At 44.5% G+C, this 14,248-nt stretch overlaps 1 protein-coding gene across 1 annotated transcript; it reads right to left on the reverse strand.

Moving 5' to 3' along the window:
* Positions 1 to 7,041: 7,041 nt before the first annotated feature.
* On the reverse strand, positions 7,042 to 8,151 carry LOC124651561 (septin and tuftelin-interacting protein 1 homolog 1-like). The gene has a single exon (XM_047190626.1). The coding sequence runs from the start codon at positions 8,149 to 8,151 to the stop codon at positions 7,042 to 7,044; it is 1,110 nt and encodes a 369-aa protein (XP_047046582.1).
* Positions 8,152 to 14,248: the final 6,097 nt, after the last annotated feature.

Consider the following 14,248-nt stretch of genomic DNA (forward strand, 5'->3'; position numbering starts at 1 on the left):
GGTCGACGACATCGACGACCACCTCAAAACTTTGACTGACCGTGTCGGACACGAACGCGAGCAATGTAGAGAAAACTAGTGTCTCTCCTTTCCGGCGTGTATAGGTGGGTGCTAGGAGAGTGTGGTGGCGAAGGGAAAGACCTCGCGGCGGTCCGTGGCGTCCAGAGCATAGCGGGTCGGCGTGGCCGTGCCCACAGCGGCGTGCATGCATGATCGGCATTGGCATCAGCATGTACGTTCGGCATTGGCCTCGGCGGTATCTCCGGTGTGTCGTTGATCGAATGAGGGGACGGGATTGAGGGTGCATCCCGACGTTGACCTAGCAGCTGGCGGCGAGCATAGCCGTTTCGACCATGCCGATATCGGCATCGGCATCGTTTGGAGGCTGTGGTGCTCGAATCAAGTTGGGATTTGTTTCTTGTAGGCCAAAATGAATTTGAAACAAGTTTCATGTTGAAGGTTAGGTAACGAAAGTTTGTAACTATCCCAAAATTATACTAGCGCCATGGTGAGGTTCTTTTTGATAGAGCTATACGGTTGGGCAAACTTTTTTGACACTTTTTAGATAGGGTTCCTTGTTGTTACACGTATGGCATCATGTATGGAAAATTTGGGGTCATTTGGAGATGTTCGAAAAAATCACTTTGCTTAAGCGCATGCCGTTTCGTCTCGCCGAAACCAGCTTTTCTAACAAGGTGATTTTTTCTACCTTCTCTAAATAACCTCAAATTTCATACAGCTGATCTTCTATACATAGATAGATAGATTGTTTCGTTTTTACATTTTTCGAACTTTTTATTTCCCTTTACAATACCCAATTGATTTTCAGGTCAAAACCTCGAAAAACAAGCATCATGTATGGCATCATTTTCACCCTAAATTTTCTCGAAACTTTCCCTTTTAGATATTCCTTGTTGTTATAGGTATGCCATCATGTATGCCAAACTTGGTTAGGTCTCACTCGAAACCAGCTTTTGTAACAAATTAGGTTTTTTCTGCGTGAAAAGTAATGGCTACAACAAATTGTTGATGGTTTATCATTTTTTTGCGTGAAAAGTAATGGCAACAACAAATCGGTGATGGTTTATCATTTTTTGCGTGAAAAGTAATGGCTACAACAAATTGTTGATGGTTTATCATTTTTTGCGTGAAAAGTAATGGCTACAACAAATTGTTGATGGTTTATCATTTTTTGCGTGAAAAGTAATGGCAACAACAAATCGGTGATGGTTTATCATATTTTTTTGCGTGAAAAGTAATGGCAACAACAAATTGTTGATGGTTTATCATTTTTTGCGTGAAAAGTAATGGCTACAACAAATTGTTGATGGTTTATCATTTTTTGCGTGAAAAGTAATGGCAACAACAAATCGGTGATGGTTTATCATTTTTTTTGCGTAAAAAGTAATGGCTACAACAAATTGTTGATGGTTTATCATTTTTTTTGCGTGAAAAGTAATGGTAACAACAAATCGGTGATGGTTTATCATTTTTTGCGTGAAAAATAACGCCTAAAACAGTTTATAACTTTTAGCGCGTGAAAAATAATACAGAAAACCGCCCTTCAGCATAGTTAGAGGGTGGAAGCTAATTAACCGCCAACAGAGAGAGGGAGGGGTTATCCTGCCCGTTCCCTATATCATACGATCAACGGTCGGTGGGCACGATCCGCGTGACATGGGCTAGACCAATCGGAGCGATGATGCACGTCCGCGAGAATTTGTGAAGAGAGAGGGCAAAACTTAGTACTATCAAGAAACCAAGGGCACCCGAGTAGTAAATAGACTAAGGGATTCAAATATGAGATTTAAAAAATGGAAAATGCGTGTTTTGTACAATGAAACCCATCTTGGCCTACCTCAAACTATTTGCAATACCAATATACATCGGTGTGAGAATTGTGGCCTCATTTAGACAAAGTATGATTTGGGGGAAGCTGTTTTGGGAAGGGCTTATTGTGGAAAACCATGCACCTTCATAGCTACTAGGTGATTTGAGAAGTGGCAATTTGTGGTAAAACTTAATTTATCTATGATTTATCTATGATTTGAGAAGTGTCAATTTGTGGTAAAGACTCCATGAGTAAGTGCCACTCTTTTTAGGATTTTTTTGCACATTAAATGACTCATTTAACTAGTTAATCCCATTTGTTGACTCTCTGTTGACCAGCCACTTGAGGGTAAAACTGAGTATATTGCACCAGCCAGCATTAGCACTCGAGGGGAAAATTGAGCACACAAAAAATGCTAGTATAAGACTCGAGGGTATACCTGAGTATATCTAAATTTCCAGGGTTAGACTCGAGGACACGTGCAATTGTTGACGCGTAGACGCGGGTCGCGGTGGAGAAGTCGAAACGTGCAATCGTGGACGCGTGTCGCGTTGCGAAGTCCAAGACGTGCGGACGTGCACCCGTGCACGCGTAGGACGCGGGTCGCATTAACCACCCCTCGCCTTTATAGACGCCTCCTCGCACCGTCTCTGTCACTCTCACTCGCTCACGCATCGCCAACTCTCTCCCACGTCCCATCATCTTCTCCAAAGCAAAAACCCTCTCCCTCTCCCTCTTCCTCTTCCTCCGCCGGAGAGATGGACAAGGAGAATGCCAATCCCATCGTCGAGGTTGGCTCGAAGCGCGACGCCTCCATCTTCGGCCCCGTCCCTCGACGGACGACGCCGCCGCCGCCGCCGCCGTCGCCGGTGCATCGGAGGCTGCCGCCGCCGGTGGCGGTCGGATCCCGGCGGGATGGGACCCCTACGACCCCGTGCCGTACGTCCCGCCCCCGAACCCCTACGACACCTCCCCGGAGGACCCATGGAGCGAGGTAACTACGGTTTGCTTCCTTTTTTGTTCCCCATTCCTTTTTGAACCCTATTTTTGCTGGTGTAGATGGATCTGTAGATGGATGAGTATTGGGCTAATATTTGCGCCGATTTTATTTCATTTTGTTTTGATCACTACTTGATTTCGTTTAAGATTTGGGGTTCGGCTGTTCGGTTAATTTATGCAAGTAATATTGGATCTCAATCAGTTAATTTATGCAAGTAATCATGGGATCTCAATCAGTTATTTTATGCACTAATCAAAAGATATCAACCGTTTAATTTTGCAAATAATCTCGAATGTGTTCAAGTTCAGATCTAGTTCAGATCTAGAATCTGTTTCTTTGCCTATGATGAATGGTTGGGCACAAATTTTTACAGGGAGGGTTCAACGAACCATTGCTGTGTACAAATCTGTTGTGCATGAGCTTTAGTTCGCTTACACCTTCCCTGTAGATATATAATCATGTCCACTCTAACTGATGCTGACTCGTTTTTCTTAACTTTGTTATCATGTACGTTAGTCATCGTTGCAACTCATTCACTAGTTTCTGTTTGATATGGATCGGATGTACGGCAGCCGACGTCGGCAGCGACGAAGAGCAGGAGGACGTCAAGACTCGCCAGTGTGCCGCGGAGGCTGCAGGTCGGCCGATACATCTCCTACTTCGCCAAGGAGGTGTACAGGTGCCCCTTCGCACCGAGGAGACTCGGCGCCACGGACTTCAACCGCCTCGTCACGCATGCTGAGAACATCAGCAACACCTTCCCCAAGGTCGGCACGACGGTGAACGTCCACTCCTTCCGCGCCAAGCACGGGCGCTCGGCATGCACCTCCGCAGCTTGCAGCGGGTGGAGATCTCCGCCGGGCGCATGCCTCCGCTCAAGCCCAAGGCTCCCAAGGGGAGCAAGAGCAACAAGTGGAGGGAGAGCCAGATGGGGTAGGCGGAGTCCTGGACGTGTGCTGCTGCCTCCTAGTTTGTTGTTGGGATCCCTTTGTTGTTAGCTAGGGATCCCTTGTTGTTATGTTAGTATGATGGTGCTGTGAAGAACCTGTTACTATGTTGGCTGCTGTGTATGCAGCCTATTATCTATCCATATTATCTAGGGATTATCTATCCCTAGTCTACTATATTTTGTTGGCCGTACTTAGTTTTCTTGATTTACTATGACTGTGAATTTATCGTACATTATCCTGGAGATTTGCTTCTAGATTTAACTACATACATATGGACCAAAGGGAGTACTAGATTTGCTGCCATATTGGGCAAACAACGAGGGCCAAAAGGCACAAATAATTGAAGAAAGTCAGAAATGCAAGCTTCTCTAGATTTTATACTAATTTGGTGAAAAGGACGAGAGAGAAAGAGGGGAAAAAGGTGCACTTAATAGGGATGCCAATTTGGGGCCGAGAGAGACGGAACCCAGCTCCTGCTCACGTGCAACCAAACGCTTCTCGTCCTGTCCCACGCGGTCCCTTTCTACCAGCCCCACGCGACGCGGGCCCACACGACTCGGCCCCACAAGACGCGGCCCCACACGTGACGAACGTCAACTAAGCGGGAATCCTGCCGTCTGAGCTGCTTCTGCGGGTTTCAAACAAGGGCTTGGGGAAAACTGAGGAAAAACTAAGGAGCTGGGGAAAACTGAGTACAACTAAGGACCTGAGGGCACGAAAATAGAAATCCCTATTATAAATGGACTGTAATATGTATATAATTAGTTATATGTGGCTTTTGTATGTAATGCATGTTACCGTTATGCATGTAATGCATGTAATGCATGGAAAGAACTATGCCAGCAAAAGGAATTGTCGGCACTTACCTATATGCCTTAATGAGTGTATTTTAAAGGCAGTTTAAAAAAACGCCGGTAATACTGTCCATTGCCGGTACTTTTGGAGAAATGCCACTAAAGAAACTGGAGGCCATTCGATAAAGTGCCTGTAATACTATACTGTGCATTGCCGGCACTTTTGAAGAAATGCTACGAAAACAACTGGAGGCATATCGATAAATTGCCGGTAATCCTAGGCATTATCGACACTTTTTTAAAAATACCGAAAAATCGATGGATATTACTGGCACCTGCCAAAAAAAAATCCGGCAAATAGTATAAATACATGCACATTTGAGAAGTGTCGGCAAGAAAGTGCCGACAATTCTAGCATCTGACGAGTGTCGGCAGGACGACCCAGTCCGATGATAGGTTCTCCTTCTCTCTTGAATCTGCTGCCTGCTCCTCGGAATGCAACAACAACCTGGGAGCCAGGACACGAATTATCGACTTTCAACAGTCCAAGTTTTTCACCGCATTCTCCTTCTACACGTCCTCCACATGCGCCTTACATGGAAACATGTCATGCACGTAACAAACATTCATCCGTGTGTATGCAACGACAAGGAAAGAAGGAAATTGACCGAATGACAGCGAATATGAACTATTTTTCCCCTTGGATATGTTATGGTCACATCAGGAAAGAAGCCAACTAGTGTTACGCTTCTAATCTCTCCAGTGACCATGGAACAAGATGGATCGCCGCCCATGCCTGGCTATGATTGTCGCCTTGTCGGTCATACCGCTAAGACGCAAGTTTCTTTTTCTTTGGCTTTGCATTGCCGAGAAGACTGAAGAGAAAAGATAGAGGATGGACAAATTCAGGTGTTGTCTTGGTGCGTTGCGTGGTGGATAAATTCAGGTGTTGTCTCGGTGGTGGATGTATTGTTGTTGCTAGGTGCTGAAATACTGTAGCGGGGTTTTTAGTTTTTAGTTTTATTTTTCTCTTTTTGGCTGTGTGCATCTGTACTGTCGTTAGGGTATTGCGTTGTTGCAGAGAGTGTAATTAATATCTTTTAATATTAATATATTCCCTTTATCGAAAAAAGAGGATGAATAAATTGTGACGTTTGTCTCCTTTGCAAGAAACCCAAGAGATTGCAGCACATCTTTTCTTTTCCAATGTCGGTACTCGAAGAGACATTGGGGAATGTTAAAAGATTGGCTCAAGCTCGCCTCAATCAATGTCGTGATGGACGTCTCACTTGAATCTTCATCGACCAACATATCGAGCAAAAACTAACCAAACCGTAAGGCCATGACATCTCTCACCATGCTTACGTTTTGGACAATTTGGGATGAACGAAACACAAGGATGTTCTGCAAAAAATCCGTCCTCCAACAATCATTCTTAGCACCATCAAGACCGAGGTGAAGCTTTGGGTAACCACAGGCGTGTTGTATGTGAACCTTTTTTTTTTCTTTCCTTTGTTGGCTTCTGTCAAAGCTCTCCGTACTTAGTAGACAGAGGCAAATCTGTTGCCTATATTTCACAAAAATAACAATGTGGCAACAAGGACACGGTGCAAATGGGAAATATTTTGAAATATGGCTTTTCGGGCAAACTCTGTCTCTGAATTTGTCGAGAAAAGCTGACATGCCACTGCCTTAAAATCTTGGCCCGTTTGTGTTGCTGCATGTCTCCTAGGAATCTAGAGAGCGCGGAACGACAGTCTTTAGCAACGAACCCGCCGATTTTACATACCTAGCGTGCATGTTTCTAACGCCGATCTTGTGCTTTAAAGATTTGTGCCGTAATATTCCATCAAGTTTCAGAAAAACTGGAATGGTTAACACGCCATGAATCTTGTTTAAACCGTGCACACTCTGACGCTCTGTAATCCTTCATGTGATCGCAGCAAAAGCTCTAGGCTCTGGTCCTCTCGGTCACAAAATTTTCAGGCCGAGCTGATAAACTGGGCGAAGTTGCTTTCTGATAGCTAGAGGTAAATTCCCCAGTCCCTTAACTCTCCTGTAATGCTAAGGTAGAGATATCTCTACTTTCTTATACTCTTGCCTTTCCGTGTACTCCTAAACTACTAATTCAGAGGTGACATGAATCAAACATTACAAGGGTAAATTTACCACTAACGATCTCGATTCTTTTACCACTAACAAGTAACAATCCACTGCATCACAAACTTTACTTTCCGCTAAACAACAACACAGCTTCAGACGTTTATTAACAGGGAGGTTCTGCTTAAAAGCAGAATGTGACATGCGATCATGCCATAATTAAGAGTACAAGCCACGCAATTGTATGAGCAGTAAAGATCATCTCATTTATATCACATAATCTGTATCACAGCGTGCATGATCACCATTACATTACAAAAAAAGAACTACGCAACAATTGACCACAAATTTACAAGGCAACTTGTACTAGGCGATATGCATGCAGTCTACCAACAAAGCCTGCGCAGACTTCTGCGTTCCTACTCCTAGGTACGCTTCACCATCGACCAAGGCCATGACGGCATCCAGACGCGCGAGCACGCGTTCCTCGGCGAGCAGCTCCGGCGTGAAGAGGTTCTTCCAGCCCGTGCACCACGCGACGGCCTCCGAGAGGGGCGGCTTGCCGCCGGACTGCATCCAGTGGCGCAGCGAGTCTTCGTATCTGTCGAAGAACAGCTCCTCTTCAAGGATCGAGACCACGTCCTGCACAGGCACGAGAGGCGCCCATAGCATCGCCGTTTGCAACGAGGGGTCGATCTGCTTCGGCGGCGTGAACATCAGCTCCCGCACAAGACGGGTGAGCATCGGCAGGATGTGGCGCCGGGTGAAGGTGTTCCACTGCGTCGGATGCATGTAATCTTTCCATGGGGACACGACGTCGTGGTAGTCGCACTCGTCGGCGCGGGAGAGGATCTTGCTCTCGACGGTGTCGTAGAGATCTTCCGGCAAGTGGCCGATCAGGGGGATCCACGGCCGCAGCCAGTGGTGGCAGTCCGGGTCCCACGATGGCTTCCACTCCTGTGCCTCCGCGGCCATCGCCGGCTTGATCACCTTCTCGACGATGTACTTCCTCGTGGAAGAAGGCAACGTGGCTTTCCACATCCCTGGCGTGCGCTCTTCCTTGAACACCTTCTTGGACTCCATGATCGCCGCCAGCGCGTCCGCCACCTCCACGCTGCTGTCGTCATCTTCCATCATGTCGCGCAGCATCGCGATGGTCTTCTCGCAGCACTCCACTTCGAGCGCCAGGGCCCGGCAGAGATCCTCGCAGCGACGGCGCCACTCCTCTTCGACCACCGGCGGCTTGTCCGGAAGGCCGTTATCGTACAAAGCTTTCTGGCTGTAGCCTATGCCGGTGTGCTGGTTCTGTTGTACTACGGCCTGCACGGGGGCGACGATCCCTTTCCCCCGAGGACCGAGACCAGAGCCCTCCTTGAAGTTCCACCGGCGCAGCATCCTCGCCACCGCCGGACTAGTGGAAGCGAGGGTTCCTGGCAGAGGCATTGGTTGACATGGCTCCAGCAGCGGCAACGCCATGCCGGGAGACCGCGGCGAGGAGACGATTCCGCTACTGAACTGAAACCGGGGAGCTGTTTTGATCGTACTCCGGTGACGACCTATTTTTTTTAGGGGTTGCTAGAGATTTCAGAAGAGATTATTGTGAGAGATGGTAGGTTTATGCATGAATGAATATATATGGCCAGTGTGTCCGAAACGGAGTTGGTTCTGGTGTTCTACCCGGCTACCATCACCGGAAAACCGGAAAATCAAGTTTAGCGAGACGCTAAACCGAATTCGTGAAGGTGTCCTCCTCCCTCACCCAGAACGTCAGATAGTAATATTTCAGTCATGCGCTTGTTTTCAGATAATCTAATTTTGGGGAGGTTTCTGTTAGAAGACTTCGGCACGGCGTCGTGTGGAAGTACATATTAGAATAGGGATTCTACGTCAAGTCGGTTTCATGGTGTACAAAAATACGAGGCTAGCTTCAATGCAAGCCCTCCTCAAACTTTTAAAAAATGGATTTGCTGGAAATCGACGTCTTATACTTAATAAGTTTAAGTCGAGCCCTAGGAGATTCGTATTTTGTGTTTGTAGATTCGTGCTTTGACTTTTGGGTTGTTTGTGTTGTTGGCCTGATGTGTAAGCGGGCTGACTTGTTTTTTGTGGGCTTTGTGAAGTGGACTCGTGGTGACGGTTCCTATCTATAAGGCGTTTTTTCTCTCTCCCATGGAACCGCTTACCGCGCATTCCAGTTGCGCGTGTGTTGCAAACGACATATTTCCAGTTGCACGTGGGTTGCAACTGAGGTTTTTTCGGTTACACGTGAGTTACAACTGATTTTGTTTTTCCAATTGCATGAGCGTTGCAACTGAGATTTTTCTAGTTGCGCATATGTTGTAACTAAGAATTTCCACGTACATGTGGGTTGCAACTGAGAATTTTTTCAGTTACGCCCGCGTCGTAACTAAGAATTTCCACTTACATGTGGGTTACAGGTTGCAACTGATATATTTGTTCCAATTGCACGAACGTTGCAACTGAGATTTTTCCAGTTACGCATATGTTACAACTAAGAATTTCCACGTACATGTGGTTTGCAATTGAGATTTTTCCAGTTACGCATGTGTCGCAACTAAGAATTTCCACTTACACGTGGATTGCTTTTTTCCAGTTACACGTAAATTGCTACTAAGATTTTTCTTATATCTTAAATGGTTGTACAGATTATTTTTTTCTAGTGAAAAATGCGAACGCACAAAACTGGACGCCAAAATTAAAGTAATACATGGCTTAATAAGCTACTAATGTCAGCGACTTAGACTTATTAAGTCTCAGGCGACTGATCTCTAGACGCTCCCTTTAAAAAGGCATACTGTCACGTGCTTGCTTTCACGGAAGTACATATGAGAATGGGTATGAGAATAGGGATTCTACGTCGTGATGATCTTATGGCATGTGATACTTTATTTGATCCAATATATAGGGTAAACTCCATCAAATTCTAATTTGACTAAGATGTGCATGAAATTCTATTTCATATCCATATGCACATAGTTTTGTGGAGTTTGTCCTATATGTTGTAGTATATCTAACTACTTCGGACCCAATTAGTTTGGGAACTATATTGTACTTACCTTTGTGTTAGGTACAATGGAGATGCATTGGATGCTTGTCTCACACTTAGGAAAAAGTGGGGACACTCAATGGTAATTTGAGGCAAGCTAAGACGATCAACAAACTCATATCTACTACAACCACACCAATGCTATCTCGGTAACAAGTATCTTCTCATGCACATTTTTCTAGCATCCAACCGTGTGGTTGCATCTTGGCATTAATTTCTTGATTTGCAAATATTATGCTTCTTGCAAAGATTTTAATGAAACATCTTTATTTCAAATGTGAGTGAGTAAATTGAGATGAGCACATATGTTGGGAAGTATATAAAATCATACTCATGATTCATCCATCCCAACTATGCCTATGTAGCAATTTTATTGCATATCAATTCCTCAAGCCTCTCACATGTGCAATATCGATGAAAGTGCAAATTGAGTTATTTCTTTTGGCATCCTCGTTTGTGATACTTGTTGCCTTTCTCAAAGCATCCCAACTATCTTCTACCCCTTGTTAATATTTGCGATGTATTTTATGTGTTTATGATTGAAGTTCATGAATGTACAATAAGATAAAATTGAGCCTTTGGTCATGCTATTAAGCAAAAAATTCTTATTGGTACATATATTGCATGACTTCGTCTTGGATATCATGCTATATTTATTGTGTATCTATTTTGTGTGTGCGTGTTTCTTTGTGGATAAACATCTTCGTGATATTGCCCACTTAGAGAAACTTATACACATAAGAGATGATATATCTCCATTTGATATCTTATTTATTTGTTGCATGTTGATTGGTGGGAGAACATGGATCCCCCATGTGTGGTTTTGGTAATTGATGACAATCCCTATGGACTAATGGTTGTATTGAGAATCTATCTTAGGTCGTGTACATAGCCATGTGTTGGTCTTAAGGTTGCAAGATGGAGAAGATCGAGTACAATGAAGAAGACGGATAAAGACGGTGTCGAAAAGAGACGAAGACGGTGTAGAAGATGAAGAGAGATGAAGACGGCGTAGAAGATGGATGAAGACGGTGGCGTGCGTGTATGTTGGAGGAAGACGGTGGCATGTACAAGGTTGAAGAAGATGAAGATGGAGCTTGCCGACTCGAGAGGAACGCGCAAGGATAAGGTTTGTGCTCGATAGGATACTAGGTCGCATCATCGGAGAGAGCTCAAACCTTGCATGCATTGCATCGTGTTTCTTGGTTGTTCTTGTTTCTTATCCATGAGATGGGTTAGATCTTGTGTTCATTCTCATGACAAGCTCTAGCTCATCGGAAACGGATTCCGGATGCATCGCATGTTGCATGTGCGAGGGCGATGATTTTCCCGATATACCATATTGAGAGGTTACACCTCTATGACCATGAGAAAATCATCACTCACTCTTTTCCATATTTTCACCTTGTGTAGTGATAGCACTCGTCGTCCTCTTTCCAGCAAAATTGGTTTCATGTCATTCCGAGTTTCCTAGCTCAAGATATCGCATTTTTCGTATCGTCATATTTGAAAAAGAAAAAGGAAATTGCTTTTGGGCCGGGCGGTACTACCGCTAGCGGTACCGGCCCAAGTACCGCACGTGCAGTTTGGGCTTACTGGACTCGAAGCGGTACCAGGCCGGTACCGGACCGGTAGTACCCTAACCCAGTTACGGTACCAGGCCCGGTACTACCGCCTGGCCCCAACTCTGCTTCTCTCTCTTCTGCTTTTCCTCAGATCTGGACACAAGCGGTAGTACCGCTCCACGCAGCGGTACTACCGGTTTGGGGCATCTTTTCGTCTGTTATCTGCTTTGTTTGTGCGCGAGCGGTAGTACCGCTTTGACAAGCGGTAGTACCGCTCAGGTGCGAATCTGACCGTTTTTCTGCCCCAACAGCTATATTTCTGGGCCCCTATTTATACCTCTCTTCCACCTCCGACCCAACCACTTCTTCCCCTTCATTCTGTCTCCTCCATTGTTGACCTTGAGTTGTTTCTTCCTCCGCTTGATCCCCCCACTATTTCTTGCATATTTTGGGGGGAAAGGAGAGAGGAGATCTAGATCTAGAGCTTCACCAATTGAATCCCTCTCCAAGTGAGGGGATCTTGCTAGATCTAGATCTTGGTGTAATTTGGTGTTCCTCCTCTATTTTGCTCTTCCTCCCTTATTCCCCCAATAGCTTTTGTAGCTTTGTTGGAATTTGGGAGAGAATAACTTGGGCATCTTAGTGGTGTTCTTAGTCATTGCATTAGGTGCATCGATTTGGGTTCTCTCCGGGGTTTCGGTCTCGTAGAGGGCGTGTTTGACCTTAGTGGTGTTCTTGTAGCCTTTGTGGTGTTGTAGACTTTGTGGCCTTGTCGTCTTTGTGGCGTGGTAGCCTTTGTGGCGTTTTTGCCTTTGTGGAGTGTGTTAGCCTTTGTGGTTTTGGAGCCGGTTGTGGCGCGTTAGTGTCTTGGTGGCTTTGTTGCCGGTGTGGCGTTTTGTAGCCTCTTGTGGCCTTGTACTTGAGAGCCTCCATGTTGTGGAGTTTCCTCAAGCTTGATACTTGGGAGTTTGCCCAAGCTTGTACGGGTTCGGTGACCACCCTCAAGGGTCCCTTAGTGGATCGAGGCTTTCCCCCTTGGAGGAAAGGCTCGAGGAGAATACGGTGGCCCTAGTGGCTCATTGGAATGCCTCTTGCCTCCACACCGATCCAACGGAGACGTAGCACCCTTGGGTGTGAACATCGGGATACATCGTCGTCTCCTCGTGCACCGGTTACTTCTCAACCCAAGCTCCTTTACCTATGCGCTTTACATTGTGACATCTATCATGCTTGATGCTATACCTATCTTGTTATCACCTTGTTGCTCATCATGCTAGCATAGGTTGTTGGTGCTCTTAGGCAAACCCCTAGTTGATAGGCTTTGAGCTAAACTAGTAAACACATGTGTAGTTTATTCCGCCTAGTTTAGCTCTCAAGTAGAAGTTTTTATACACAGCCTATTCACCCCCCTCTAGGCGACGTCCTAGTACATTCAATTGGTCATGCTAAGCAATATAATTCATTGAAGACTATGATGATGCTTTTTTCCCATCCTTGTAATAGTCTTATAATATGCTTTGTTATGCGTTTCGTATATCCTTTTGGTTGAGCCCTTTATTATGGTGCCTCTTATTTGTTGCTCAACTATTTTATTTGTTCCTCAGCAAGTGTTAAGTTTAATTTTATATCTATGATCTACTGCAAATGTGTGTGTTTTAAATGGTAATGAGGGAGTGAGGATTCCATGTTATGCATATTATATTCAAATGCAACATTTTCATTTATGCATGTACCTTGGGGAGCTTCCTCATATTATTTAAAGCACTATTTTGTGGTGATCATTAGAGTTTAATTCACTTGGTATCTTTTGTTTTGAATGATATTATGGGAGTGATGATTCCACGTTTGTGCACTTTATACTCCAACGTAAATTGTCTATTTTTGTGCATAAACCTTGGGGACCTTCCTCATATTATTTAGAGCAATCTTCTTGATCTTATCATAATATCTATCTTTATTTCGGTATCTTCTTTTGTTTGCTTCATTTGTTGAAGCTTCTTGACTTTGTTATCTTTTTGCAATCTTTTGATCCTCTCTATAGTGTTATTCCTTCCGAATATTCGTCATTGGATACGTGCATTTGATTCCACTCAAATTATGAGAAATGCACACGGTATGGAGAAGCTCTCACTATATTGGCCTTCTAATTTTTTTTACCCATTTCGGTAATTGGTGCCAATGGGGAGAATTTTGGAGGGTTTAAGGGAATTTGGTTGTGTCTTTGCTTTGTGCTTAAGCATGTGCCTTTCTTGCATTGCATCTTGTTGCTTTGCATAGTTGAATATTTATAGGAAACTCTTTGAATGCCAATGTATGCAATGAAATTCAATTTCATTCACACATGCATATATTATAGGGGAGTTTTCTCTATGTATTTAACTTGTTTGTTACTTAAATTTCTTATATAAACCCTCTCAAAGAGATTGTCATCAATTACCAAAATGGGGGAGATTGAAAGTGCATGGAGCCCCATGTGTGGTTTTGGTAATTAATGACAGTCCCTATGGACTAATGTTTGCATTGAGTTATATTTGTACGATTTGTCCATAGGCAATGATAGAACCATATGTTGGCTTCAAGATTGCAATAAGAAGCAAATGAAGAAGATCAAGTGTCAAGTATGTCTTGAAGATGAATATGAAGTGAGCACTCAAGTTTAACTTCAAGCATCAATGACGAATAATGAGGAAATGAAGTGCAAGTTCAAGATGAGCCAACTCGAAGAGATCGTATGCTTGAAGCTTGCCGTCCATATGGTGATCATGGATATGTAAATATGCGCTGAAGAAGAAGCTCTCCCATGGTGGAATATGGGGGAGCAATCCACAAGACTTCGTCAAGCAAGCACAATCAAGTAAGGCGTTCCATCTTGTTGCGGTCAAGATCGTCATCATCAAGCTCAAGAGGAACAAACAAGGTTAAGATTTTCTCTTGATAGGGT

Source organism: Lolium rigidum, chromosome 1 (assembly GCF_022539505.1).
Source record: "Lolium rigidum isolate FL_2022 chromosome 1, APGP_CSIRO_Lrig_0.1, whole genome shotgun sequence".
Classification (NCBI taxonomy): domain Eukaryota; kingdom Viridiplantae; phylum Streptophyta; class Magnoliopsida; order Poales; family Poaceae; genus Lolium; species Lolium rigidum.